Source organism: Hemicordylus capensis, chromosome 2 (genome assembly GCF_027244095.1).
Source record: "Hemicordylus capensis ecotype Gifberg chromosome 2, rHemCap1.1.pri, whole genome shotgun sequence".
NCBI lineage: Eukaryota > Metazoa > Chordata > Lepidosauria > Squamata > Cordylidae > Hemicordylus > Hemicordylus capensis.
The window spans coordinates 88,719,222-88,747,111 of record NC_069658.1 but is presented as its reverse complement, the minus strand read 5'-3'; the positions used below and the strand labels follow the sequence as shown (position 1 = coordinate 88,747,111).

At 41.0% G+C, this 27,890-nt stretch overlaps 1 protein-coding gene across 3 annotated transcripts; it reads right to left on the bottom strand.

The window, feature by feature from the left end:
* Positions 1-1,881: 1,881 nt before the first annotated feature.
* Positions 1,882-26,322, bottom strand: NFIL3 (nuclear factor, interleukin 3 regulated). Of its 3 annotated transcripts, XM_053301901.1 has the most exons (3): positions 25,931-26,322; positions 15,554-15,630; positions 1,882-3,762 (listed from the first exon to the last, which is right to left on the bottom strand). In XM_053301901.1, the coding sequence occupies exon 3, from the start codon at positions 3,562-3,564 to the stop codon at positions 2,185-2,187; it is 1,380 nt and encodes a 459-aa protein (XP_053157876.1). In that variant the 5' UTR covers positions 3,565-3,762; positions 15,554-15,630; positions 25,931-26,322; the 3' UTR covers positions 1,882-2,184. The 3 variants fall into 3 exon arrangements, with proteins under 3 accessions (XP_053157876.1, XP_053157875.1, XP_053157877.1); XM_053301900.1 differs by lacking the exon at positions 15,554-15,630; XM_053301902.1 differs by lacking the exons at positions 15,554-15,630; positions 25,931-26,322 and adding an exon at positions 25,448-25,576.
* Between the last annotated feature and the right edge of the window lie 1,568 nt (positions 26,323-27,890).

The following is a 27,890-nucleotide window of genomic DNA, read 5'->3' as shown; positions in this document are numbered from 1 at the left end:
ACAGCTTAGGTCCGGTTTTCCTTAGAGAGCGCCTTCATGATCCCCACTGCACGTTAAGGTCATCTGAGGAGGTCCATCTCCAGTTACCACTGGTTCATCTGGTGACGACTCAGAGGTGGGCCTTCTCTGTAGCTGCTCCTGGGCTGTGGAAGGCACTCCCGGCAGAAATCTGTAGTTTGAGTTCATTGTTGGCTTTCAGGAAAGTCCTTAAAACCTATCTGTTTGGCCTGGCCTTCCAAGGTTTTTAAAACTGTTTTAAATGTTTTAATTGTTAAGAGTTTTATGCTGTTTTAAGATTGTTCTGTAATGATTGTTTTTAAAAGGATTTGTGGGTTTTATTTTTATTGCTGTGCACCACCCAGAGCCGTTTGGATGGGCCGGTATATAAATGTAATAAAATAAATAAAATAGTAAATACTTGCATTATTCCCAATACAAGTAGCATTGCATACATACCTGCCAAAATGTCCCTATTTTCCCATTCACCTGAATGGGAAAATAGAGACATGTTGGCAAGCATGGTGTTGTGACATGCAATTGCACAAGGGTAAGTAATAGCAGAAGAATCCTGTTGCATGGGCATGGTCTCTGGATGCTTGCTGTGGAGCAGATGGTTCTGACTACCCCTACCCCCCCTCCATGCTGCACTGCAAGATAAATTATCACACAAAGCACTGTTACCATTTATAAATGCTTGCTCTATTTTTCTAAAGATCTATTCTTAGCTAGAAGCTCTGTCAAATTTAGACAAATATTCAGCCCTTTCCTTCTGTCTCTTCTCCACTCATCTTCCTTAATCTCTCTCTCTTTCTTTCTGATCTGCAATTTTTTCCATCCACAAGGCATGCCCTTGCCTCTTTCTCTTGTTTTCAGTTTGGAATCCCTGCCAGCTATGTAAGATAATTGGTAAGATAACTGTCCCACCCCCAAAAGTTCCTTCAGAGCGACTTGGCCAGCCATGTACATCTTTAGCATTTGTGCTACAGATCTAAGCAATTAGTAAACATTAAAGCCTGCCTGCTGAATTTCATCCTTATTAGCTCATTGACTGTACTATCCACCCTTTTTGCCAGATTTGGGAGGGGCAGCAGCCAAAACAAGCATGGCCAGTCATTTTGTGGAATCCTACTCTATCAAATGCCTATGGGGGGAAAGTATGATCTCACAGTTTCCCCAGTTCTGTGTGTGATAAACTGCACTATTTTAAGATTCTCTTTTTAAAAAATTAGCTGTTACGTGATCACAATAATATAGTTTAATCAGCTATTTTAAAACACAGTAGTCACAATCCAGAAATATCCTTTTGGTAGTTCCAAGGGCTCCTACATGCCTTCACTTTTGCCTATAAATCCCCTACAATACCTTAACACTGCCCTGACACAAAAGCAGCTTCCTACATAGAATAGAGGAGGTTATTTGGGGGCTGGTTAATGAAAAGAATGGTGAGTTTCCTGGATTGTGCCAGTATGTACAGTTAATAGGAGTGGACTGACAGCAGGGGGGGCAACCCTTAAACGAGGTAGGGTGAGGTGGTCATTTCAGGCATGAGGAGGGGTTCAGCATACAGGGGCACAGCATCACTCTCCTTTCACCACAGGTGCCACCCAATGGGCCACCAACTGCCACCATCTTTCTTCACTCCACTAGGACTGCTGTTCATTTCCCCCTCCTCACCCCACTGGAGCATGCCTCTTCTCTCCCCTCCCCTCTAGGAATGCCCTGCCTGGCTTCGTAGCATCATCTGAAAGTGTTCATGTACTGCTGCCTCAGTAGCATGCCCTCCCCAACCTGCCGCTGGTGGGAGAGGCAGGGCATCCAATTATCCTTGGCCTCAGGCAGCAAAATGTCTTGGACCACCCTTGACTGACAGCATACCAATCCTGGGTTTGTCACCAATTGTTTATTGGAGCTGGCAACCTTCACACTTTATAGTAACAGAACAGAAAAATAATGTTCACTATATACAGCCTTTGCACAGGCTACTCGACTATACACAAGGCATAGTGATCATGAAATCTAGTCTTCATATTCATTTGTGCACAAAAGACACCAACCATCCGACATTATGTGAACATTACAGTGAAATGACATCACAAGTCCAGTGAAAATTCAGCATAATACAAAACTTATCAATCTACTGCAAATGAGATCCTTTAAAACAATAAGCATCTATTCAGTAGTAATTTAGCCAGAGTCTGAAGCAGAGATGTGTTGTGTAGTTATAAGTCTTTTAAGTGTAGCAACCTCTGCAGACAAGTTTGCTATCCCCTGCTTCAAATACAAGTTCTCTGTCTCAGACACTTTGTAGGAATTGTCTTTAATATCAGCCACTCCAGTTTTACAGCCACTTTGAATTTTGTCAGTGAGTTCTTTTTGATGGTGCCAGTGCTCTGGCTTCAGAGACCAGTCTTGGATATTAGTTACTTGAACAGAGAAGGGAGTGTGAGAAGTATGTACCAGATTTTGTGCATTGTGCTTTTCAAGCTCAAAATGTCTTTTTGATGACATATCAATTGGTGATGATAGTTTCTGGGTAGCATCAAATTCATTATCCAAGCTTTCCACTTTGATTTGCATGGCCTTGGCCTTAATTCTAAGCTTATGAGGCAATGCAGAAGAGCTCACCTCTGGAACCTTGACTGTAGCATGAGTATTTTTGAGCTCAACCGGGGAGTGAATTGGACCTTTAGGAACTTGCTGCTCATCTTCTCCATCTGATGATTTTCCTACTACACCATCATCAGCCTCTGAAGTTCTTGGAGAGTTACTGGAGGATCTATTAACTTGCAACAGAGGAGGGGAATGTGAGTAGCCATTAAAATTGCTTCCCATGTAATTTGGATAGATGGATGTTGTATAGGAGCCTCTTTCATCTCGTGCATCTCGTGTATAGTTTTCCAATTCCATAGGCTCCTGCTTGATGATTTGGAACTTACTGTCAGGATTTCTGCAATTACTTTGGTTAGGGCTTGCTTGAGTATGCTCCACCGATGACACTTCAGAAACATCAGATAAAGAGCTTTGTGGTGAGTGCTTAATGACAGATATACAGCTACTGCTCACCATAGCTGGTTCATGTTCATCAATGAAAGAATTAATAGTTGATTTGGCATTCTGATACTCCTGAAAATACATGGCTGTTGCATTACTGAGCTTCTGAACCTCTTGGGCATATACTGAAGAGCTAATTAAACCAAATTTCAACTTCAGTGAAAGTAATTCAGCTTTTAAAGTGGCATTTTCTTCTCCCAGTGCAATTAGTTTGTTCTCTAACACAAGGTCGTTCAGTCGCCGCTTTTCACGAGACCTTTTGGCTGCTTCATTATTTTTCCGCCGTTTTTCCCAATACATAGCATCTTTCTTTTCATCAGGAATGAATTCCCGCTTTCTCCGGCATGCTGAAGATTTGTTTTTCACACTATTTCCTTCATTGAGTAGCATGTCTTCACTGGAAGCTAAGTCATCTGTTAATGCAGAATTAAGTACCATGATTTTGTCCACATTGCTACTTGTATCAGCAGGTGCCTGTTCTGTTTTAATGGACTGCATTTTTCTCAGCTGCATCAGAAGCAATTTTTAGGAGGTATGCAAATAGTAACAGAACAAGTTAATCTTCTATGACTTCTTGAACCATAACAACTCAGTAAATGCAACAATTTTAAATCCATAAGCATTCTTCTGTTTGTTTCATAGTTTCAAGTATCAAGCTGTCTCAATCAAATTTACTTCTGAGTAGATTCAGTTCACAATCTTCTAAATAACCTGTGGCACACAAAGAATAATAATTATTCAGTTATTGATTTTTTCCATTTTCCATTTTAAAACATTTAAAAACATATTTAGCAATTAACCCTAGAACCTAAGAAAAGAATACTCATAGTCATAAATCACAGAGACAGTTCAACTTATTGGACATATTCTGATAAATAGGTATATAGTACTTTAATGTGTAGATGAAGAAAGGTATACCATGAACTACACTGAGCTTGTTGCTTGTGCAGCTCCAGAATATGGCCCTTTCAGACTGCAGTTACAGAAGGGAAGGAGCACCCTGGAGTTGCATGTATTTAGTGGGGTTTTCTTTGCCTAGGTGGCTTCCTTTGTTTTTTTATTTTCTTTGCTGTGGTTGTTGGTGAAGCTGTAGACCTAGTATGGTGAAATTACTTGAAATGTATTGTTGTCATTGCGTTTACCCTGAACAGCTTGGTTTGTGTAAGCTAAATATCTGGAAATTAAAAGGGAGGCAGGATAACAACTGAAAAGCAGGGTAATGCTGCATTAGTGCAAATAACAAAAGTGCACATGTGGAAGAAGGTTATATAGTTGAGGGAATGCTCAAAAATGTTCAGTCTCTTGTGGTCATGCAACATGGACAGCAGGTTGCGTTGCATTTCCCCCTACAACAAATATGGACTGAGGAAGAGGCAGTGACGTAGCTAGGGGAGAGGGGGCCTGTGTTCACCCCTCTCCCCAGCGGCCCCTCAGAGTGAGGGAGAAACTGAAGAAAATAGGGAAGGATGGAGCTGGGGGGCCCTCAGAAGCTGGGGGGCCAGGGTTCTTTGAGTTCATCTGCTCAATTATAGCTACACCCCAGGGAAAAGGTTTCAAAACATGCCACAGGTTACACAAGCATATCCTGTTGCATCCAGTCACTGGATTCCAGTGCGGCACGAGTCTGGAGCACAAGCTCCCAACCACGGGCATAGCAAGGGGAGAGGAGGCCCATGTTTACCCCTCTCCCCGGCGGCCCCTTGGGGTGAGAGAGATAATGAAGAAAATAGGGACGGTGGTGGATCTGGGCGGGGGTGGGGGGTTCTTTGAACTCATCCACTCAATTATTGCTACACCCCTGCTCCCAGCTTAACAAAACTAGCTAACAAAGCATCCTTGCACTTGTGCAACATGTTTGCACTTGTACAGCATTAGTCTGGAAGTCAGCCAATCAGCTTTTGTGTATGTCTGTGGAATGCACTGTAAGAAGCATTTTGTTAATTGTTGCAGGTGAGCTTGCTTTCACTTTCTCTCTTCTTGGGATGTTGCCTTAAGGATGAAGATGAACTGTATCACTACCGCTCACGCTTAGATTTGGACACTGACATTATTGTGGACAGTGACATTTGGATAATGACTGGTGTTGGCATCTAAAGACTAGGACTGCTCAAGCATTGAAAATTTTGGAAGTTGCCAATAGAATTATATATTGTACTGCTATTGTGAATACCTGCACAGGACCTTTTATTCAATTTAATGTTTACTCTTGTTGGCTGTATAAATGTACATTTTAGAAAAGTTATTGCCTCTGAGTCTGCTTTAATATCTGCCCTTTCTTTCTGGAAGTTTTCAGTGAATTAACCTACTCCTTTCATGAGTGCTAAAAGTTATATTCAGAGTGGATTGGGGACTGACTGATATCCAAACCAATCTCTAGCACATCTGTTCAACATCATTATCACCATCACCACCACCCTCATCCAAGTTGACTTTAAAAAGAATTATACTTTACTCTTTATTGCTGTACACTGCTGTAACCATTCACAGATACACAGAACTCTAAAAGATCTTTAGAAAGTTAGATATTATTAATCATTTACATAGTACTTTTACAGCCAATTCTAGGACTTGATGCATCAGCAAAGATACTCCTAGGAAGGCATCAGCCAATTTCTTGCAGCAGCATCATTTAAAAAAAACCATGAAATCCTGATGGAATTATGGGATATTACAACAGCACTGCTTCCAAATGGTTTCTAGTGTCTGAAGTAAAGTCCTAATTCACGATATGTCTGTATAAAAATTGTATAACAATTTTCATTTTCAAATAAAAATATTAAGTTAAGAGCTAGGAACTTGTCAAAGTTTGCCTAATGAAATTTCAGTTTTATTTGAAACCTGGGTTCATAGATCCAGAAGCCTATAGCCTACATCCAAGCTAAACCTACATCCAAGCTAAGAGTGGCACACAGGGAACATTTCCACATGTGGACAGAAGGGAAGGGTGATTTTCAGGTTCTGTCTGTAGCCACCTCTTCCTCCCAAAAATATGCCCTTGAGGGTTGTGGTGGGGGCATGTTTTCAGATGGCACACTCAGCTGCAGAGGGAAGGGGGGATCACTGAAAACTGCTATTTTCCACATGCAACTCTTAACTTGGATGTAGGAACGGTTGGATGTAGACTGTTGGATGTAAAGCAACATCCAAATAAATATTTATTTATTTATTGAATTTATATACTGCCTAATATAGAAATCTCTAGGCAGTGTACAGAATTAAAACAAAATATAAAACATAAAACATTTAAAATTCATTTTAAAAAGATAAAAATCACAACAAATAAAAATACATTAAAATTAAAAAATTTAAATTGATGCATAATACTAATATATTTGATAGCAAGGCAACTGTAAAAGCTCTGTTTCATCTAATTTGGCAGTTCTCCTCTTCACCTACTGAAGTTTCACCTACTGATACGTAAGAGAGCATATGGGACATAAATAATCTAATTTGCAATTAATACCCGAGGGATAGAAATGTAATATATTAATTAAGCTTGGCTCACTTTCTGTAACACAAAATATTGTTAAGTAATCTGTGAAATAATATTCTCATTCTCTAACAACATCTGCTGATATCATTTTCATATTACGAGAGCTGTTATAATACCGTTCAGGTTTTTCATACCTAAAGTACTATTCGGATTAAAATAGAAGAAAATGCTTCCACTAAAAACAGGAAACGATCTGCAAATGGAAGCCCATTTAGAGTGGTGGGCCTTCTGAGATGCAAAGTGCTCAGTGTGGAGGCTACAATGGCTTTTTGTGGGCAGCTGCCTGTCAGATTCTGCCAAGGCTGAGGTTCCATATGTCCTTGTGGCAAATCACTGCACTGTAGCAGCCTACGTCAGGCCTCACCCAATGAGACCAGTCTTCAGGTCTCTTCCCATACATCAAGAATATAAGAACTTTCTGCCAGAAACCAGCCTTGTCTTCTTACTTATGATATGTTGGTTCTTGCTTGTCAATTCTCTGCTTGGCTTGACCTCTGGTGTGTTCCTGGCCTTTGGCTGCCAGTTTGTCCCCACCTTCCTGTTTGTCTACTCTGCTTGACCTCTGGTGTGTTCTTGACCTTTGGTTACAGGTTTGTCCTGACTTGTGACTGACTATCCTGATTTACCTTTGGTTTGTCTACCTTGCCCTCCCAATCTAGGCCCTCCAGTCCTGTGTCTTCTAAGCTAGCTGCCCATGACCCAACTGTGACACTGCCCAACACTTTGCTCTGGTCACAACAGATGCAGAATGGCCACCTAAACTATTAAATGAATAACTGAATGGATGTTATTAGTTGAATAAAATGTTAGCATTAGTGTAGCATCTTATAAAATTTATCCCATAGATATGCAAAATTACTTCATTCCTATAGCATCTGGAGTTATTTAGAGATGTTAGGTTTACAATCATACAATAATTTGAATCTAGGTTTAATGTGGATTATCAGCATTAGCATGATTGTGTGAGCCCATCCCAAGATGGAAATCTCAGGCCATAAACCACCTTGGCATGGGTTCACAAAATCACGTCAGTGTTGATAATCCACATTAAACCTAGATTCAAACAATAGTGTGAACAAGCCTATTGCATGTATAGGATGTAGGGTCCAAGTAGGTGAGGCTATTAACACGCATGTGCAAAATCAGGAGGGAGCCCAGCCCAGTTTTACACGTGCATTGCAACCACCGGGATTGCAACTGATCCTGGTGGCACCATGGCAGCAAACCTACCTATGGAGCCACCCTTGGAAACAAGGTTAAGGGAGCAAATGCTCCCTTAACACCATTTTCTGGATTGTCTGGCAGCTGTGGCTGCAAGCAGCAATGGCTAGCAGACTGGTGGGGAGGGGGGATCCCCATAATGCACCGCACACTCATGCTGTGCATTATTGGAGCTCTGAGGGAGGGGATGATGTGGGGCAGTGCATCCCAGCACCCCAACCCTTGGAGCTGCCGGCTGGAGCTGGTGTCCATCTGGGTGGGCAATCTTCCAGCCCAGGGACATCACAAGGATCATCTGCAGGGAGGTCATCACTTTTGGGCTTGTTCCCCGCAGAAACGTGAGAACAGGCTCAGTGTGTCCAACGAAGCCAATAGGTTGGAAAGATGAGTACAGTATGCAGAACAAGTAATTTAGAAAGGGAACACAATTTCATAAGCATTACATTAGGGTAATAAAGAAACCCATATTCCACACAGGTTTTCAGATAGGAATAGATTTAGAAGAAATAGTATATGTTTTGTTTCAAAGTCAAAGGCTCTGAAACCCCTACATCCCTTACACCTTTAAAAAGAGTGATGCAAATGAAGGAAATAGTAGATGAAGGTACCATTTCCTGTGTCAGTGTGAAAAGTATTACTGAGGTCAGAACTGGATTAATTTTCTGATAGGAACCTAATATTTATGTAGCCACAGAGTTACAGTGGTTTTGTTTCTCACATTGAGCCTTTTGAAGGGGATACTGTTTTGTATGTGACATGTTTTTGGTAATTCCACCCAAACTCTGCAAGACTACAATCTCTATATCTGCCTTCAAATGTTTGTTTTAATGAAAGACAAAAGTTATCCACATGGAAAAGACAAAGCCCTCATCTGTTAATATTTATATGTGATATGTGTGCCCGCCGAACTACTCGTTGGTTAAGAAACTAGATTCCATCTGATGATAATAACAAAATGCCTTTAGTAAAAACAAGCTATTTTTACCTTTGCTGTAATGTATAATTTTGCAGGAAAACAGGAATATTTACACAAACTTATGAACTGAAACGAATCATACTACTACATTTCAAAATCTAGCACATTCTCATATGATTAATTTTGGAATTGCTTAATAATTATCTCATAAACTAGTCTAAAACCAACACTGAATACTGTCTTCCATTAGTTATTCTTTAAAGATCTGGTGCTTTAAAAAACTTTTAAAAGTTCTTCACATCATTATCCTGTTAGATTAATTTTACTATCCTGCCCACAGATTTGCACCAGTAAGTCCTATTTTTAATTTAGCATCTGGAAAGGATAATTGCCTGAAACCTTTGGGTGGGTGCCTGCAATGACGCACCTAGGGCAAAAAGGAGCCTGGACCTGAAGGAGTCTGGATGCCCGTGAGGAGTGTCGCATGTGACTCTTGATACTCACTGTGCAGGCACCCCCGCTGACAGGCCGACCAGCTGCTGCATCTGCGGCCTGCTGCTGCCGCCACCCGAGGAAGCCTGCTTCGCTCAGCCACTAACCCCACACACCCCCGGCGGTAAGGATGACAAATATTTGCAGGGCAGTGACAGGCACAGGGCAGCGACGGGGTGGGCACAGGGCAGTAACACATTGGCAGGGCTCTGGGGAGGCCCCCTGATCATTTGGAGGTACCCCCAGACAGAGGAGGCCATGGATCTGATCCCCAAGGTCCATGGTTAAATCCTCATCTGCGTGCCTGACTGTACCACTCTAGGATTGGGAAGGGAGCATTGCCAAAGGTCGGTGCTGGGAATGGTGTAAAGAGGATCCTCAACTAGTGTGGTGCCTTTCTTACACCAATCTATCTGGTTTGAGGGACTGCTGTGTGATTTACAATCCTGTCCGATATGTTTATTCTGCTGCAACAGGCAGGCAGGGCTGTCAGGCATAGATGTGTCAAAGAGAAAGACCACCCATATTTGAGGGACTGCCTGCTCCCAAGGGTTTCTGCCCACTTGACGAGATCATCTGAGGGGGCTCTGCTCTGTGAAGGAGGCTAGGTTGTTGTGCACTCAGGACAGGGCCTTCTCTGTTGCTGCCCCCAGGCTTTGGAATGCTCTCCCTGTGGCCATTCGCTCCTCAGACTCCGTTACTGTTTTTAGAAAGCTGGTTAAATCCTGGCTTTTTATCCAGGCCTTTACATGATTGTTTTATTGCTGCTTCTGTGTGTTTTTATTCATGTAGAGTTTTTTGTATTTTGTATATTATATATTTTAATATCGGATTGTTTATATATTTTTACCTAAATACTTTTAATTCGTTTTTATGTGTTTTAACTTTTGTAAACCACCTTGGGGTTATTTTTAGCGAAAGGCGGTATATAAATCTATAAATAAATAAATAAATAAATAAATAAATAAATAAATAAATAAGAAAGATGAAGTGGGGGCTGCTTCAAATGCCTTGGGAGTTTCTAGCACTAAACTGGCTTTACACTGGGAAGAATCAGTGAGTCACATACCCAGGGTTTGATTACAGGCAGCATTGGCTTTTATCTTGTGCCATTCACTTTCCAATGTATTACCACAAAGCATTCTGTCCCTACCATCTATTTATCAAACATTTTAAATAATGGAGATGCAGTTTATCATTAGCCCAGCTTTGAATATTGTCTCTTTTGCTTTTCCTGCTGCCATTGTAGGCCAAATTAGATGGCCAGCCCTGTATCTGCTGTGAACATATGAAACCACTCCATACTGAATCGGGCTATTATTCATGTAGCTCAGTATTGTCGACACTGACTAGAAGCAGCTGTCTGGGAAAGAGGGCTCTTTCTCAGCTTTACCTGGGGGATGCAAGAGATTGAACCTGGGACTGTCCCTGTGTATGTGCTCAGCCACTGAGCTATGACATATTCTATTGAAACAATTGTGAACAGGATCAAATAATTTTATACAATTTACACTAAAATGAATCAGAAATCATGACTGGCAAAGACCTAACCTGATCTATACATACTTACGACTATGAATATTTATATACTGCTCTTCAACCAATGTTCTCAAAGTGGTTTACATAGAAAAATAAAAAATACATAAATAAGATTCCTGTGTACTAATAAGGTTTCCTACATATACTAGAGAGTTGATGTTGCAGTCTTTACCCATTCCTGTAAAGCTTACGGAACATTCACTGTGACAGGACAAACACTAAATTCTAGGTACATCAGCGCTTGCATTTAATGTCAAAGGAGCTCATTAAACTCTTGGTAATTAATCACAAATGCATATGCTTTAATTACCAAGCTCCCAGTGTTGTAGGACTGAACTTCTGCCAGTTGTATGAGAGGTTTAAAGGACAAAGAGGGTTACAGGACTAAGCCTTGTATTTGGCCATTTTCTCTCTGAGTTCATTGCCAATGGCAGCTCTGGCTTGGAATACGCAGAAGTGATAAAATATTTTTATCTTCTTTTTATCTTTGATGTTTACTTTCTTCAAAATTCTTAGCACAGTATTGTAGAAACTGGTTATTTATACATATATACTCAGTTATTTTGTCTTTACACTAAGTTGACTGGACTATATCACTATTGGAGAAAACTAATATTTTTCCAATTGTTCTTCAGCCTTCTAAGATGAATTGTTAACATTTTCTTAGAATGACCTAAAAAGCGACCCCTGTAAAATTCTATTTATATTTGCGGACAGTATCATAATGGTATGTCATGACTTATTTTAAAAGAGCAAAATCAAATTTCCAGTCATGAACCAGAAACATAATTTAATAAACATCAGTGTTTATCTCTCTTGTACATTTTGCACAAGTATGTACTTAAATGCACTTGCTGACATACTGTGCAAGAGTACATCAGCCTAGTAGTGTTGTATTTTTGAAAGTTAGACACTGTTACACAATAGTAAGGACATTACTTCTAATGGGCTTAATTTTGTGTAACACAATTTGCACAAATTTTGCACTTATACAAACAGTGCAAATGTAGTATTACTAGGCTGATGTTTTCTTGTACAGTATGTCAGTTGCTATTATGAAATGTCATAGCAAAGTCTAGTTAAGGCCTTTGTTGCCTAATCCATAAACAAGTTTTTTCCGAATGCTTAAAATGCCATCCTTAACCTCTCTGCACACAGCAGAATTCCTGGCAAGAATATTTGTGAACTGATATCCAATACTATCAACTTTGGTTACTTTTTAAAATTTTTAAAAAGGGGGGGAAAGTGAAGAGTATTATTCAGAACATTAAACATATAGGCTGATTGAAATGACACAATGTTGTTAGCTGTTTTGACTACTGGCCCCAAACACAAATCCAAGTTTGGGTTGTGCAAATCACTATAGCCACCTTCAGATGTCATGAGAAAACTGAGGCAAACTCACCTCAGGTTCACCCCGTGATGTCCGAATGATTGGAACCACAGTTCCTAGATCCAAACGTGGTTCCAATTTCAGATCCCAAACCTCAGAATGAGTCCTCGGTTTGTAGTGAGTTACACTCACCCAACCGAGGGTCCATTGCCTCCAGCAAGTTGTCAGGTTTGTGTAACTTGCACAAACCAGAGTTAAAGGGAGTAAGCTTCTCCCCCTCTCAAACACAATTGGCTGTCACAGCTGTCCTTCTTGCACTGAAAGAAGCCTGGACAGCCAGTTAGTCCCCCTTTTGCAGTCTCCAAGACTGCAAAGGATGATCCTCTGGGAGCGCTCCAGGGGAATTCAGGCAAACGGTGGGTCCGTTGGACCTGTGGTTTGCCGTTAAGTCTGAAAGCAGCCTACATCTCAGCTGACTTACCTATCTGTAAAATGAAACTATGATCACCACCGGGCTATTAAAATGAACACAAAAAAAAGTCTAAGGAATTCTACTAACTAAAAAGACTGTGGCCGAATTCAGACATAACACAGAACCGGGAACCCCAGTTCTGTTCTTCCCCACCCGCACACGCTTACCTGTCTGAATTTAGATGTAAGCACTGGCCTCCTCTTTGCAGTCTGCGGAACTGCAGAAAGGAGGGGGAGCTGGCCTCTAGGCTTTGATTGGTGGACAGCTACAGCAGCCAATCAGGATGGACAGGAGGAGGAGCTTCCTTCCCTCAACTCCAGTTCCAGGGAAGGCTGCCTCCAGTTCTGCATTCAGATATAATGGAAGCAGCCACAAACCAGAGACCTAAGCAGCAAAACTCAATTCAAACCAAGGGTTCCAACTGGAGTTTGGTGAGTGAACCCTCGGTTTGAGTTAGGATCCAAACTGCAGTTTCACGCATTCATACACACAGTTACATGAACCCCAGCCACATGTAACTCCAGTTTCATGTGATGTCCAAATGTGGCCTATGTAAATAAGAAATAGTAGTTAACTTGATTTCCTTACATTTCAGATAGCAGGAGAAATATTCCCATTCCTAATTCGGCAGATTTTAAAAACCCTGAGTATAATGCTTTGGTAGCAAGGCTGCACACTCAGCAAAAACATGTGTCTAAAGGATAGATTTCTCATTCCTAATATGGATGTCCCATGCAGCTGGAGGCAGAAGTTGGAACAGAGACACAAGTAGCTATTAACAAGACAAGCTCTGTTTTACATAACAGGTTAGTAAAGTCAATGCAGTTTAAATTCTAGAGTTTGGACTTTCTGTGGCAAAAATAGCAGATCATTACAACACAGAGGCTACTGAGTGAATCAAGTTTTGGATATTAATTCTGACATTAAGACTGTCTATTAGCTCAGTTCTGTGCTGCTAAGGACACACCCTTTCGTAAGTCAATAGCTATCTGAATTGTTCAACAATGACAGAATCAACCTGTAATTAAATTGTAGGCCAGTGTAATTTGCGAGAACTGTGATGTAATTTTCTTGCATAGTAATGAATTTGCGAGAAACATTTTCCAGACAGCTCTGAAAAATAAAATAAAGAGGGAACCTTGGGAGAAAAATCTATTAAATATGATTATAAGATGATCACATTGTCAGGGAACACTGTCTTCAATTGTATAAGTACAAATGACTGAAGGTACATGCAGTTCTTTAGTAAAGGTAAAGTGTGCCATCGAGTCAGTGTCGACTCCTGGCGACCACAGAGCCTTTTGGTTGTCTTTGGTAGAATACAGGAGGGGTTTACCATTGCCATCTCCTGCACAGTATGAGATGATGCCATTCAGCATCTTCCTATATTGCTGCTGCCTGGTATAGATGCAGTACTTCTATATTATTAAACTGTATGGTTCAGAAGATGATACAATTCCATCATTATGAGTAGTACAGTTACTGTCTGTGCAAATAATGACAAGTTAACTAATTGATGTACAGCCATGCATCTCCAAGGTGAAGTTACACATATGACATGTTTAAATTATTCTTTAGACAGCATTTAAATGTGTTCCAGAAATAGCAATTGGTTAAAGGGATCACAGCTAAGATTAGTGGACCTTCATGTGACTTTTCCCCTCATATATGGGGAGTCTTAATTTAACGTTCTAATTCATTTCCAAAATAAGTATGCAATATTTGATCTATAAAAATCATAGCTGTTAATAGAGTGCCTAGGGGGGAGAGAGAGAGAGAGAGAGAGAGAGAGAGAGAGTGTGTGTGTGTGTGTGAGAGAGAAAGTGTGTGTGAGAGAGAGTGTGTGAGAGGTCCTCTTCCTAAAGCTTAGCTATTAAGCTTAGTAGTGATCAGTGATTTTTTAAATTTAGTATCAGTTCTTAGAAAGCAATTCTTGCATGACTTACACTGGTGTAGTTTCAAAGAACTCAGTAGGACAAGTGATCAGTAATCATCCTGAATGCTCACATGCTCACCCATCCACACAAATGGTTTGGTCGCTGTGCAGGAGTGTAGTACAGATCCCCCCGCCCCATATTTGCGGAGTTCCCCCTCATTTTTCTGACCACCACGCCAAGCCTAATAATCCATACCTTCAATCCCCAAAACATATTTTCTCTCCCTCACAAGCGTATCTTTACTCTCTCCTGCAAAATTTAAGTGAGGAGTTGCTCCTCAAGCTTTCTGACTGCCTGAACATCTGTTGCTTTTATTCTGCTGGCATCTTTTGGATGTATTGCATTCAGCCTTGTAAGTCTCCTTGAACTCTTTGAAGTGGAAAGGCAGGATATGAATTGTAATAATAATTATAATTATTATTATTGTTGTTGTTTTTAAAAAAGAATACTTTTCTGATTTCATTTCCCTATGTTGTTTATTATATTTTGCAGTCAACGGACATGAAAATGCAAGAGTTCTGGCATTTTTAGAAAATAAAAGCTTCTTTTCTAGTGATTTCTACTTTCTAGAGAAAAGGAAAGAACAGTGGAATTCTAAAGCTGATCCGCAAACTTCCTATTATCCTTTAAATGACTTTAAATGGCAACTGCTGGATTAATCTTAATGCATTTCCATCCACTCAAAGGCCACATTTAGTTCAGTCCATCACCCACTGATCTCAGTTCCAAATGCACATGGTTCTTACGTGGAAGCAACACTTGAATGATGGTATCCACTGTTAAATGGTATGCACACAAATAAGCATAATGAGTTCAGTGACACTTTACAAAGCTGAAGACCTACCTTCTTTCTTTTGCATATTTACATTTATGTAAACAGAACAGCTATAACTGGACTTGTGCATCATATTTTTGATTTAAGCAGACCTTGACTTAATTAGGTCTACATATTTCATTAGATCATGCAGAACTTGCAATCTCAGTCTCCCTCCCCCCCCCCCCGAAAGTTTGTAGTACCTATATAAGTCCCTTTTGGTTGTTAGCTATTAAAAATACAGCTGCCAGCTCTACAATTGTTCAGGTAATCCAGTTGGCTCACCTATGAAAACTGAATACGGTAATTCTGTTACCAAATTTGGTTATCCAGTGTTGGTTCTGAGTGAAGTCCATCTGGAACTGAAATGAGATCAATCAGAATTATGGATCACATCATCCACTTCTCAGTAGTTAACTCTATGGCTTATTGTGAGACCAACTGTGAGCTGGTAAGCATCTGACAAGAGCCTCATGTAACCTTAAAAAGTCCCCATAAAATTAGGTTGTGTTCAATAGCAGGGGTAAAAGAATAAAGGTTTTCACAACACGTATAAGGAAATGTATCCCTAACTGCTGTGCAGCCTCCAGCACCATATTTTTGTATGGCACAAAACACTTCCTGTGGAAGGGGAGATTGTCAGTTTGCCCTCACCATTGAGACAGCAGTGAAGATGAGCTTTTCAGAAGCACCAGTGCTGCATTAGCAAGGATGTCAGCCACTGTGTAGAGACTATTATTTCTAGAAGCATTTACCATTGCTGAGGCATTAACTCTAGCAGTGTTTGGTAGTATTTATAGAGCACTATGGACAAGGGAGGATTTTCCTGTGAATGGAAAATTCTGTTTGAGCTATTTTCATAATTGCAGCTGTTTTCCATAATCTCACTAAATGCAAGAGGGATGTGAAATTAACTGGACCAGGTAGCAAGCAGCTTCTGGCTTAGTCAACTTCACTCCTTTGGATAACATTGTACTCCCCCCTTCCCTCCGCCCCCAAGCACTATGAGTGCATATGTGGACATTTACACCCACACCACTTGCGCAAAAGTGATGCATGTCAATTGCAGCAGTGTTAGTCATGCTTTGGGGGCTTGCTTCAGCTTTTCCAAGGTATAGCTTGAAACCCTACTCAAATGTGCAAAACTGGTTTACTCACAGACCATGGTGGGACAAACATAAATGAGCACAATGTTATCTCTATAGTGTCCAAGTTTCCTAAAAATTATCAGCCCTAGGCAGTTTGGACTGGAATCTGAAAAACATTTAATTAAGCAAAAATGAACTCAGGTTTTAATTACTATGAACTTCCAGTAACAAAATATTTTAAAAGTAAAATTATTTCTAAGCATGCGTGTTATACACACACACACACACACACACACACACACACACACACACACACATATATACTAATATCTACTCCCAGCAGTAATAGACTAAAAAGTACTATTTTTTCCAGAGCAAAAGTCTGTGACATAATAGCCTTCCCGAGCATTACTGTAACACTAATTTGGGCAAAGACAAACACCAGTGCTATTTAGTGTGTGTTTGGGGGTGGGAGGTGAGATATCAGACAATGTAGTACTGGTTGCTAACAAATTATGGCAAATTCAAAAAAATGAACAAAGGTTTTCTGCAGTGCTTTTTGATACAACTTGCCGCCAGTGTTAATTGATGTTGAGACTATTTCACTTGAAATGTTTCTACCATCTGAGGTGCAAACTGAAAACACAATTGATTTAAAATAATTTGAAGTCTGCCTGTAAGCTGTACCTTCTCAGCTTCAGAATTTGTTTCTCAGAAAAGACTAGAACAACCACAGCAAGGTCATCTAAGAATCTGTTGAGCTGTTGAGTCATATATGTTGCTTAACAATATGAAATAACCCTAAAACAAAGCATTTTATTTATTGTTCAGGTTATTGCATCATAGTGATGTTATAATAACTGCAGCTCCTACTGATAATCAACAAGGCAGGCATCTGGAAAAAGGAGGTAATTACATACATGAAGTTTACTCAACCTTTAGCAAATTAAGCCCATCTTAAAATAAGTTAAAGGTGTCTGTCTTGTTTCAAGATAAAAGCATAGCAGTGATTGATAGACCATACACACATTGCTAACACTGCTTTCCTTCACTGGAAAAGATAAACTACAAGAAGCCTGAGTAAGCTCACACTCCCTATGGATAGACTAAAAAGCCTTTTAACCACAATCAAACAATTTCCTTAAAAAATAAAGTTTCAACAGAAATTTGAAATCATAAGGGAAAATCCAAAAAACAGAAAAGTATGAAAACTAGCCAACAATTACTTGACACATAAAGAAGGCTAAAAATAGATGGTAATTAAACACTGAAAGGAAAGGACAATGACTGTGAAAGCTATAAATACACTAATATCCAAAGAAACACAATTGTGTGTATTAATATATCCATATATTTAACCCCTGCTAACTGAGAAAAAAGGCATCTTTTAAAAGTGATGATTCTCTTTATTTAGCAGGGGGAGAGCAACTGGCCCTATCCAACCTCAGCACAACATCCCTCCCGGGGCTGTTGTTGGTGTCTTTCTTATGTTTCTTTTTTAGACTGTGAGCCCTTTGGGGACAGGCAGCCATTTAATTAATTAATTAATTTCTGCATGTAAACCCGCTTTGGGAACTTTGATTGAAAAACAGTATATAAATTCTTGCCATATTCATATATCTGGAAGCACAAAGGATCTGATTCCTAAGGTCACAGCAAGTCTGTGGATGGAGGGTTGGCCTCAAAGCTGGGATCAGGTTCCCTCCCCCACTCCCACCACAGTCATAGTGGCCTGGCCTTGGGCAGATCGTAACCTAACCTATCCTACCCTATCATATTTCCTATCCTTAGTTTCACACACACACAGGCACACAAACGGAAACCTGATGTTCATGAAAATGAAATGAAGTAAACATTGCAAAGCACTGTGCATAATGAGTGCTCTGCAAGAAGTTATAAATAATGTTTTCTGGTTATTTTATTTAAACCTTGGCATCAAAGTTATAACTATACACCTGTGTAATCAAATAGAAACACACTTATCTTAAGGAATGATGGAGGGGGAATGAATGAGATAAAACCACAACATTCTTGAAAGGAACTAGCATGGGGACTGAGTAACTTTGCAGGAGAAGAACTCATAATTATGAGTGCAAACAGGAACACAGCAACCAGTGATCAGTCATTAAAAAGATAAAAAAAGTTGGGGCACAAATGGAGATGCCAGAAAGCCAGGTTAAGCAATATGCTGAACCAAAGAGATAGAACAGTACATGTAATCAGGACTGAATGGCCAAAGTGTGGCTATGAAGACAGGGATGTAGAAGAACTTCGGGCAGAAGCAGAAGCAGAACTGGGTCCAGATATATTTTGATCTTGCAACTGTTTATATAAACATGGGAAAGTCGGAGTTGTAAGTTAGCTCCAATAACAAAACAATAACCAGAGCCAGAGAATTAAGCTACCACAACCAATTAAATAGTGTTTTGTATGGGAATTATTGTTCATAGTATAAAGTTGTTCTATGTCCTACATGTTTTATGTATAAAATTGGAGTCCTATTTATTATTGCCCAATGAACTTCTGTGTGCTTCTGGGCTCAAAGGAAAGTAACACAGGAGTGCTTAAGAACATCCCTTATGGCTGAAATCTGAGATAAATTCTTGATACAGGCTTCCTAGACAATCCCTGATAGCTCTTTGTAAAGTCAGAGAAAAGCATTTACAAAAGCTTGTTCACGATTCTCTCATTATGCAAGGTTAATTCAATTTAAAAGAGCTTCTGTTTGAAGCTCCTCTTCCCCATCTCCCTACCCATAGAGAACACAGTAGCCCAGCCCCCAATTTTGCCATCTATGGCATGCAGAGCACTCCGCATGCCTAAATATTATCATAATTAAATGTATTGCACAGTTACACAATTCCAGCTACAATGGATAAGAATACTCAACAAATCCTCAGAACACAATGGTGCTCATCATTCATATAAATGCATATTGAATGTATAAATTGTAACATGGTTCAAGGAACATTAAATGGTATACTAGAATGCTACTGTTAGCATGAACACCAGTTGATTGAATTCATCCATTAAGTATCCAGATGCACCCTAGACATGGCTTAACTCTGATTTCATTATTTCCACAACAAATGCAATGGATTCAAAATCCAAGCATTTTTAATTTAACTGGATTATGATTTGTCCTTATGGTGTGCCACTACATTACAGCACTTCGCAGTTTGAGGGCATCCATCTATGGTATGCAGAGAACTCCATAAAGCCATTCCCATATCTCCACCTCCCAATCTCCTCCTACTTGGAGGGGATCAAAAATGGTAGCACCTGTCATCATCATTGCTCATTGTCAACAGGGACACCACCACTGCAAGCAGACAGCCGACCAACCCTCTGTCTAGGAGGCAGCTAACCCACCATACCTCGTTGGTGAACCAGTCATGCCTATAGTGGCATATGGACTAATATGTGCATATAAACCATGCACTCTCTTAGAAGTTCAACAAATATATTAAATGGTTCAGCTGGCCAAGTAAACTAGAGTAACTATAGCCATTTAATCAGTTATCGGATGCACTGAGTTGTGTCCTTACCACCACCATTGCAAACATGTCAGCTAGTACGATAGTAATAAATAATTAGTGTGCTTCCACACAGTTATATGAGAAGAGAAGAAACTATCTTTAAAGCTGCACAAATAGCATTTTCCCCAGGAAAAAAGTTACTGCACACTAGTGGGAGCGGAAGGGCGGCAGATGTATATCACTATATGCTGTTATGTGTGAAGACCATGTAAAATGTACTTTATCAGATATTTGCTCAGTGGGAACCCGCTGTCCATTACTTGTATGATCTTCCCAGAAGATCATACAAGTAATATGCATAGAAGTTTTATTGTAGAGTTTAGTAATAAGAACATTCCTCAGTAAGGCCCTTCATTACTTTCTAGGAAATATATGTTCCTGGGCACAGAAACTGAATCAAAGCTAGATTCTTGTGTGGCTTTGACGCTGAAATTATTATTATTTATTTATTTATTTACACAGTCAGACAGGTGTTATTGACTGGTTTGTTTTATCCAGACATCGAGTCCTTCCCAAGGACCTGGGATGGCTGAATTTTATTGTCAATGTTGTTGCTGTTATTATTATTATTATTATTATATTAATAATATAATAATAATATTAATAATATTATTTATTAATAACAAAATTATTATTATTATTATTATTATTAACAACATTTATGTACTGCTATTCAGTATTTTGCTATCTTGTGATGAACTTCGGGGAGAAAATAAATGGGGCATTTGCAAATCTTTTTTTTTTTTAATGGTGCAAAGCAACTAGAAATGAAGGGAAGATTTAAGGTATGTTCCCTAAACTTGTTTTTACGTTTATACAGTCAGGCTGTAAATACTGGAAAATGTGTGAAATCATAGCACTATAAGAGGCCATTTAAATGTTAGATGCCTGGAGAGTAGAGACCACTCCAGACAAGCAGGTGCAATACACAAGCAGACAGCCAAAGAGAACATCTGTATTATTGGAAATTCTTACTGAGAGAACAATGGGTTCAAAAAGCTGAGAATGTGATAGAATATGTTCAGGCAAGCAGAAGAGCAATAGACAAGAACCGAAGTGAGGCAAACCGGAAGAAAGCAGCATGATCAAAGGGCTCTATTATCTCAGACAATGCAAGAATTGTTTGTATTTATGTATTTGTATTATTTTTTGAAAAGGTATATCCCTTGGAAATTTCCAGAGCAGCTTACAGCAATAAAATCTAAGGACAACAATAAATGGAGATGAGAGTCTGTCACTGACTATTCCCAACCAGTGTGGTGATGGAGGAGAAGTGCTAATATGTCATCACAAATCTTGCCTCTAAACTTGGTTGTGGCAAACCAGATCAGCCTTAGCCTGGAAAGCTCCATTCAAATGATGGAGATTTGCTGCTTTTCTAAGAGCTACTCAAACATTATTAATCAACAGGTTTCTCAGTTCCCTGGTGACTATACTTGTATGGCACATGTTTCAAACACGATTATCAAATTTCACAAATTATAGTAAGTTGTACATGGGAAATATTTTCATGTACATGTTAAAAACATAACATGTAAATAGGACTTCATGTGACAATGAGAACATTAGGTTTTTGCTCTTATGATTCCTAAAGTTTTCAAGGTGAAAATAGCCCTAAAGGCTCAGCTAAAATGTCTGAGTAACATTGTCCTTAGTTTGGAATAGGTGTGGTTACTACTAGAGTAAGTACTCCTAACCTGGAGTAAGCACTCCTGTTTTAAACTAAAGACAATTTTGGATGTTATCCTATGCTTTTAAATAGCAACATATTAGCATGTGTTTCCATGTCATTATTTGGGTGCCTGACTCAGAATTGCTGCCGAGGTTGGCACTAGTACAATTAAGTCAGCAGTGAAGCTGCTTACTCAGTTTCAGTGGGCTGTGGATCAGCTCAGAGACGTCACTGGCAAAGTGTTTTAAGTTAGACTTTCTATATTTCTTTACAAGGTTATCAGCATGTCTTCATTTCAGCAAAATCAGGGAATTCATAAAAATGAAAGTTGTCAATAATTCCTCCAACAAAATCATGGAGGTTTGTAAGGAAAAAAATAGGCAACCCCCCGCCCCCACTTTTTTAAATGCCTGAGGGGAAAAATAAAAGAATGCAAAATAAAATGTCTTAGTGGTGGTGGGATTTTTATCATTAGCTACGTAAACTGCCTCTGAATAGTTATTTTTTCCTTTCACCTGTGGCAATAACTACTTTGGGGCTACAAGAGATAATACCACCTGTGAAATAACATTGGTTGGAGATCATTAGTTATGGTTAGCTGTGTAAGTATTTACCACCAGCATTACTCTCTTTCCACCAGTCAAATGTGGTCATGTTTAAGTCATGGAAATACTCTTGCTTCGGCCATGGCTATTACTACTATGGCTAACAACTGCTCTCATGCTTAAGCTGCAGACTTATCTCTGGGTGCAAGTTCTACTCAACACAGGGGGACTTACTTCTGAGTAAACATGCATAGACATGTGCTATTTACTCTGATAAAGCACATTTTGCTAGCAGCAATTCACACCAGTGGAATACCAATTTGCCAGTATAAAAATACCACTTTTATAGTCACTGCAAGGGTGGGTGGGTGCCTGGAAATTATAGAACTAATAACATCATTGGTAGCACCGTTAAATCCTTTCCGTTCTGGAAATGCCAGATTATCCCCTCAACGCTGGTGGGATCTAGGAACGTCTATGAGTCTCATACCACACCTGTCATTTCTAACCCCCTACAGGTTAAGCTATGTCACCTCAAGAAATCATTTCTTACAGGAATTAACACCCCTCCACTGACATTAAGCCAACACAAGTTGGTTAACAACAAGTCTCAAGTATATGAAACATTTGAGGAAAGGCTTGAGCCTAGGAGGGAAGAGAGAGCAAACTGGACATTTTTTTTTTCATTTTTTTTTATTCTGCTTAAGAAGCAACTGAGCTGCTGCGTGAGGAGCAAAAATAGACCTTTATACACAGTCCAGCACTGGGCATTTTCGGCCTTCCGTTCCATACAGTTTACATCATCATCATCATCATTATTTAAAAAACCAACAGCAACACCCTTGGCCAGCGTGAAAAGTAAAGGCACGCAAGAGCAGGGCACTGAAGGGTGAGACAAGTCCTCGCGCCAACCAACTCTACTGAAAGGAGAGGCAGCAGCATTCCAGGCGGCCAAAGCGAGGCACAAAGGCAGGGTCCTTCTGGTTGGCTCACGAGGGAACGTGAGAGCTGCCTGACTGGCTCGACACAGTTCCATTCCCAAGCCAAAGAGGGCAGAGAGGAAGGCGGAGGGAGAGAGCGAGGAGCTCTCCGCCCGCCCTCTCCTCGTCCCCGTGTTGAACAGCGAGTACACACACTACGTGACTGGAGCCGCATCCCTCCCTCTGGCCAGCTTGTTCTGCTCTCGCTCCCTGTCAGTACAAAACAACTGTTATCTTGCCTTATTTACTCCTCTTGCCTACCCTGCTCAAGCCAACCTTGCCTCCCTCTCTCTCTCTCCCTTCCCCGCCCCACTGAAGAACTGCTGCCTGCCTTGTCTTCTCTCCACAGAACAAAGGAATGTGAAGCTCAGCAGCCTCTTCCAGCGCGCTCCTTTCCCAGTCATAACAACCACCGCCTAAGGCTCGGCGAGCTTCAGACTCGTGCAAGCCGTTCTCACACCTACCCCCCCCCCACACACACACCCTCTCTCTCTCACACACACACTCGCACACAGACGACCCCACCCCGAGCGCCCTCCATCAACACAGCGCAAGCCACCGTTGCCCCGAGAAAGAACTGCGCTCCCTACAAATCTAAGGAGTTCGTTATCCCCTCACGGCTCTTCTTCACACACCCGCGCCCCAGTCTGCATTTATTCATTAATTGCTAGGCAGGTTGATTCCATACATTTCGGAAAGAGTTTTATTACTCTCTCATGCCCCGAGTTAGGCGACGGTGGGGGGGACGACACATATTGGAATTGGATCAAATTATATGCCCCCGCTTTCCCCCTTCTAACCGGATTTTTGAAGTGACTCCGGATCAAGTTCGGTTTCCCACCCTTCGGGATCCTTGGGATGGCAATATGGGTTTAATTGTTGCACAAGTGGAGGAAAAATGTGGAGGGGGAGATATTGCGCGAGCACATATGTTATGATCACACGTTAGAATTATGGCCATTTGAAATGTAATACTGATCTAGAGGGTTGGTTGAATTAAAATGGTACACAGATCATAACATACAAGAATACTTTCTTTCCCCGTCGTCGCGCCTTAGTCCAACTTTATTACAATTTGCAAGAGCGATGAGAAGAGAGGCGCTCTTACTTTTCCCGAAATGCCTTAACAATCTCCTTAAGGGTCTTGTGGAGGGAAAGCGAGAGACAGAGCGAAAGGGGATTCATATATGAAAGCCGACACCTATCAAACCACTTGATGTCTGAGCGAAATGCCTTCCTAAAAATACCAGCTTTATCAAAACGTCTCCGAAGGCGTGGAGTTCAAAACGCAAGCAAATGTCCTTGAACGTCTATTTGCACAGCTCTGGAGAAAAGACCAGAAATAGCCCATGAAGCCACAATTGCTCAAATGTGATAGGGCTAAATATAGACGTGCGCAATTTTCATTTTAAGGGACATGGCACGCATTCAACAAGCCGAACTGCTTCCCCACTTACACAGCGATCTACTTTTATTGAGGGGTGGGGGCAGAGAGAAGAACGACTTTGGAAATCTGTTAGACTGACTGACGTTTTTAAGGCCGAGATTGCTGTAGGGGTGTTTCCCCCCCCCTCGGGATTTTTTTTGGGGGGGGGGGTTCTTTCTTTCTTATTTTCTTCTTTTTCGGTGGCGAGATTTATAAAATCGCATAATTAGCTTCCTAGCCCGACTTGCAGCTAATTATGTGGTTACATAATGCAACATTTCCAGGAATGATCAGGAAACGCAATGCCTGAAAACCAGTTTACCATAGTGAGCAAAAGGCACAGGCTAATTAATATAAACGGGGCGGGGGGTGGGGGTTGAGAACAACCACCATACAAAATCCTGGAAGAATGAGACGACTGTTACGTATATTCTTTTTATAGTTTAAAAGTGGGATCCAGGAACGTCATGTAAGGAAGGAATAAAAATGGAATCTTGCGATCAGAAACCCATGTTCAGTCAATCATTCGACTTTTAAAAACCACGTTTTCTGGGATTTTTAGAACAGATGTAAAAAAATTAGTGTCCGAATTCCCTAACGCTGCACCAAAATTACCAAAGCATTGCACGCTCACATCGTATTTTAACGCTCGCCAATGATTCATAGTGGACGGATAGGATTATGCAATATATGAAAGAACACGTCCCACCAGCCTCCCCTCTGGCTATTTAGACATTCGGAGAGGGGAGCAGTGTGGTCGTGTGTTTTTAAAAGAACTCTTGTAAAATGTACGCAACCTGCCAACAGACATTTTTCTAATTCTAATCCCTTCCTCATCAACCACCAAGAATGCATTCAGCCAATGACACCCCCCCCACCTCCATGATAACACAAAATGCCAGCTCTCTCTTATTCATCTCCTTCTTTACCTCTCCTTCTTTACCACTTTAACACGCGCGCCCTTCTCTCTGCCCTAGCAGGGTTGCTCAGTGTTGGAATCAAACCTCCCCTGTCTCTTTTCTGCTCCAAAACATCCGCGTCCCTCAAACAAGGAGACATATTATGCAACAACAATGTAGAGCCAAGAGCCTCAAACAAGCGGCCGGCAGCAGCAACACCAGTCGCCGCTCCGAGTCTACGAGAGGTTCAGAGGGGCGCTGCAATCAAAGCAATCACCTTAAGGTGGCGAGTCCCACTGTTGATGTACCAAAGGGTTTCAGAAGTTACCAGATTAGATAGATAGATAGATAGATAGATAGATAGATAGATAGATGTCAGGCACACGTATAGCTCTAGCTAAGTAGGAAAAATACACGGATATAAATGTTCAAACGGAACAAGATGAGGAGAAGAAAACAAGGGTTACCAAAATAAACGCACTACAACGCATACTTCCACGGAAGGTTATATACCTTGGCAATTGCCTCCGATTGAATGGGACAGGGTGAGTGTCTTCCCAGAAGATCCTTTTAGCATCTGCCTTCTTCCGTCCGAAACCGATTACTTTGAAACGGGGCCGAGAGATGCAAAGTGCTCAGGGACGTGAGTAGCTGTGAAGACTGAAGGGGAGACCCTTTTAAAATCCCTTGTCAATGGGAGCGCTGCCTCCTCCCAGCAGCCCAAAGCACGTCCCGTGTTAGAAAAGCGAGGGAGTGAATACGCCAGGCAGAGCAGAGAATGGGTCTTCAGTTCTTGCTGCTAGAAGCCGCCGCCGCCGCCGCTGCTGCCGCCGCCGAAGAGAGATCTGTGTTAGTAGGTCAATACTGTACACTCCTCACAACGTACAATCCTCATGCCAGCCTTTGCTATGAGTGGCGGATGCGCGGCCCCAATCAGAGCTCAGCGCTTTTAGGAGAGCAGCCAATAGATGCCTCTAGGAGGGAAGTGACAAGGGCAGGATCAGACTTGAATTGAACCCCTTCCCCCTCCTCTCCTTCCCCCGCCCCGACACACTTCCCCCGCCCCGTTGAGCTCTCTCTCTCTCTCTGTGGTACAGTAGATGCATGCGCTGGGTATTGCATAACTAGGCAAAGCGGGAGGAGGAGGAGACGAGGGAAGGCTGCTGACATTTACGTAATTGCCCAATGGAGAGCCAGAGGGGCCAGAGTTAAGGTGGAGACGCTGCCTAAGTCTCTCTGGCTCGCAGACTGTTAAACAAGCTCGGCAATGTGTAGTCATATTGTAACTGACATCACAGAGACGGGCAGGGTGTTGGAACCAGGGTTGAAAATAACACCGTGAGCCAGCCGCTCGCGCTTTTGTCTCGGTCTCGTCCCCACCTCCAAATGCAAAAATGTTGCACGGAAAAAAAGAAGCGGGGGGACCCCCACATTGGTGCTTTTTCTACGTCAGCCTAGAAGGTTACAAAACATACCCACTTGCGTACACAGACACAAATACACACATAAATCACCAGATAGTCAAACCTATACTGAAAGACCTTATGGGAAGGGGCGGGGGAGAGAATGACCTCTGTGCAAAATGAGAATTGTATTTTTAAACGGGATGATTTGTATTTTCAGAGCTCGAGGGAGAGGTTTAGTGTGGAGGAGCAGGGCAACAGAGAAAGAGGCGTGTTTGCAATGGGCAAGTGTAGAGTGTGAGGACGCTTCCTCAGTACTGTCTAAGACCGGTGTCTCTTTCTGATAAGTCTTTGAGGATCTGTTTTGTATCCCGTTGAGTGAAACATTCATCACAAACGTATATGATCAAAACCAGTGTTAGTGATTTCATTATCTGATCATTATCTTAACATGCTCAGTTAAGTTTTATCTTTAGAAAACCAAACAACCTCTAAAGCTGTATTCTGTAGTATGCGTCTGTAAAAACTGCAAGACATAAATAGTCCAGGTCAGAGTTCTGAGGTACTAACTGTATTGAGAAAGTGGATTGCAGAAGACTGCAATGGATTTGTCAATGCATATCTGCCACCTAGCCGGGCATATGGAATAATCTTTCAGTGAGTTAGGTTTACTCTTTGGTTACCAAACAAGTCTACAGAAGATATGCTGGTTCATTACTGGGTGTGTTTTTTGCTGCTGTGCCAATTGGCTTTTTGTGCTACAGGCTACAATGCGTATACTGTATGCTTGAGAGTAGAGTTAGTGTCTTCATTCAGTGGACTTCAGGGATGAAGGATTCTGCTAATTTTACTTCCACTGACCTAATTTCTCTCAATGCAGCCATTAAATCCTGAGAATTGGAGCATATTATCACATTTGAGCTAGCAAATCAGTGCATACTCGTAAGTTTTGACCAGTAATTTTTCTTCTCTTAAAAAATTGCACAAAAAAAACCTTGGGAATTCTTGATCACAATTAAATATTTGTCATATTTTGCATTCTTTTCCTAAAATACAAAAAGAATGCCATA

What these genes read in the sequence shown, in the direction of transcription:
- NFIL3 (XM_053301901.1), bottom strand. Translation starts at nt 3,564, where the DNA reads ATGCAGCTGAGAAAAATGCAGTCCATTAAAACAGAACAGGCACCTGCT.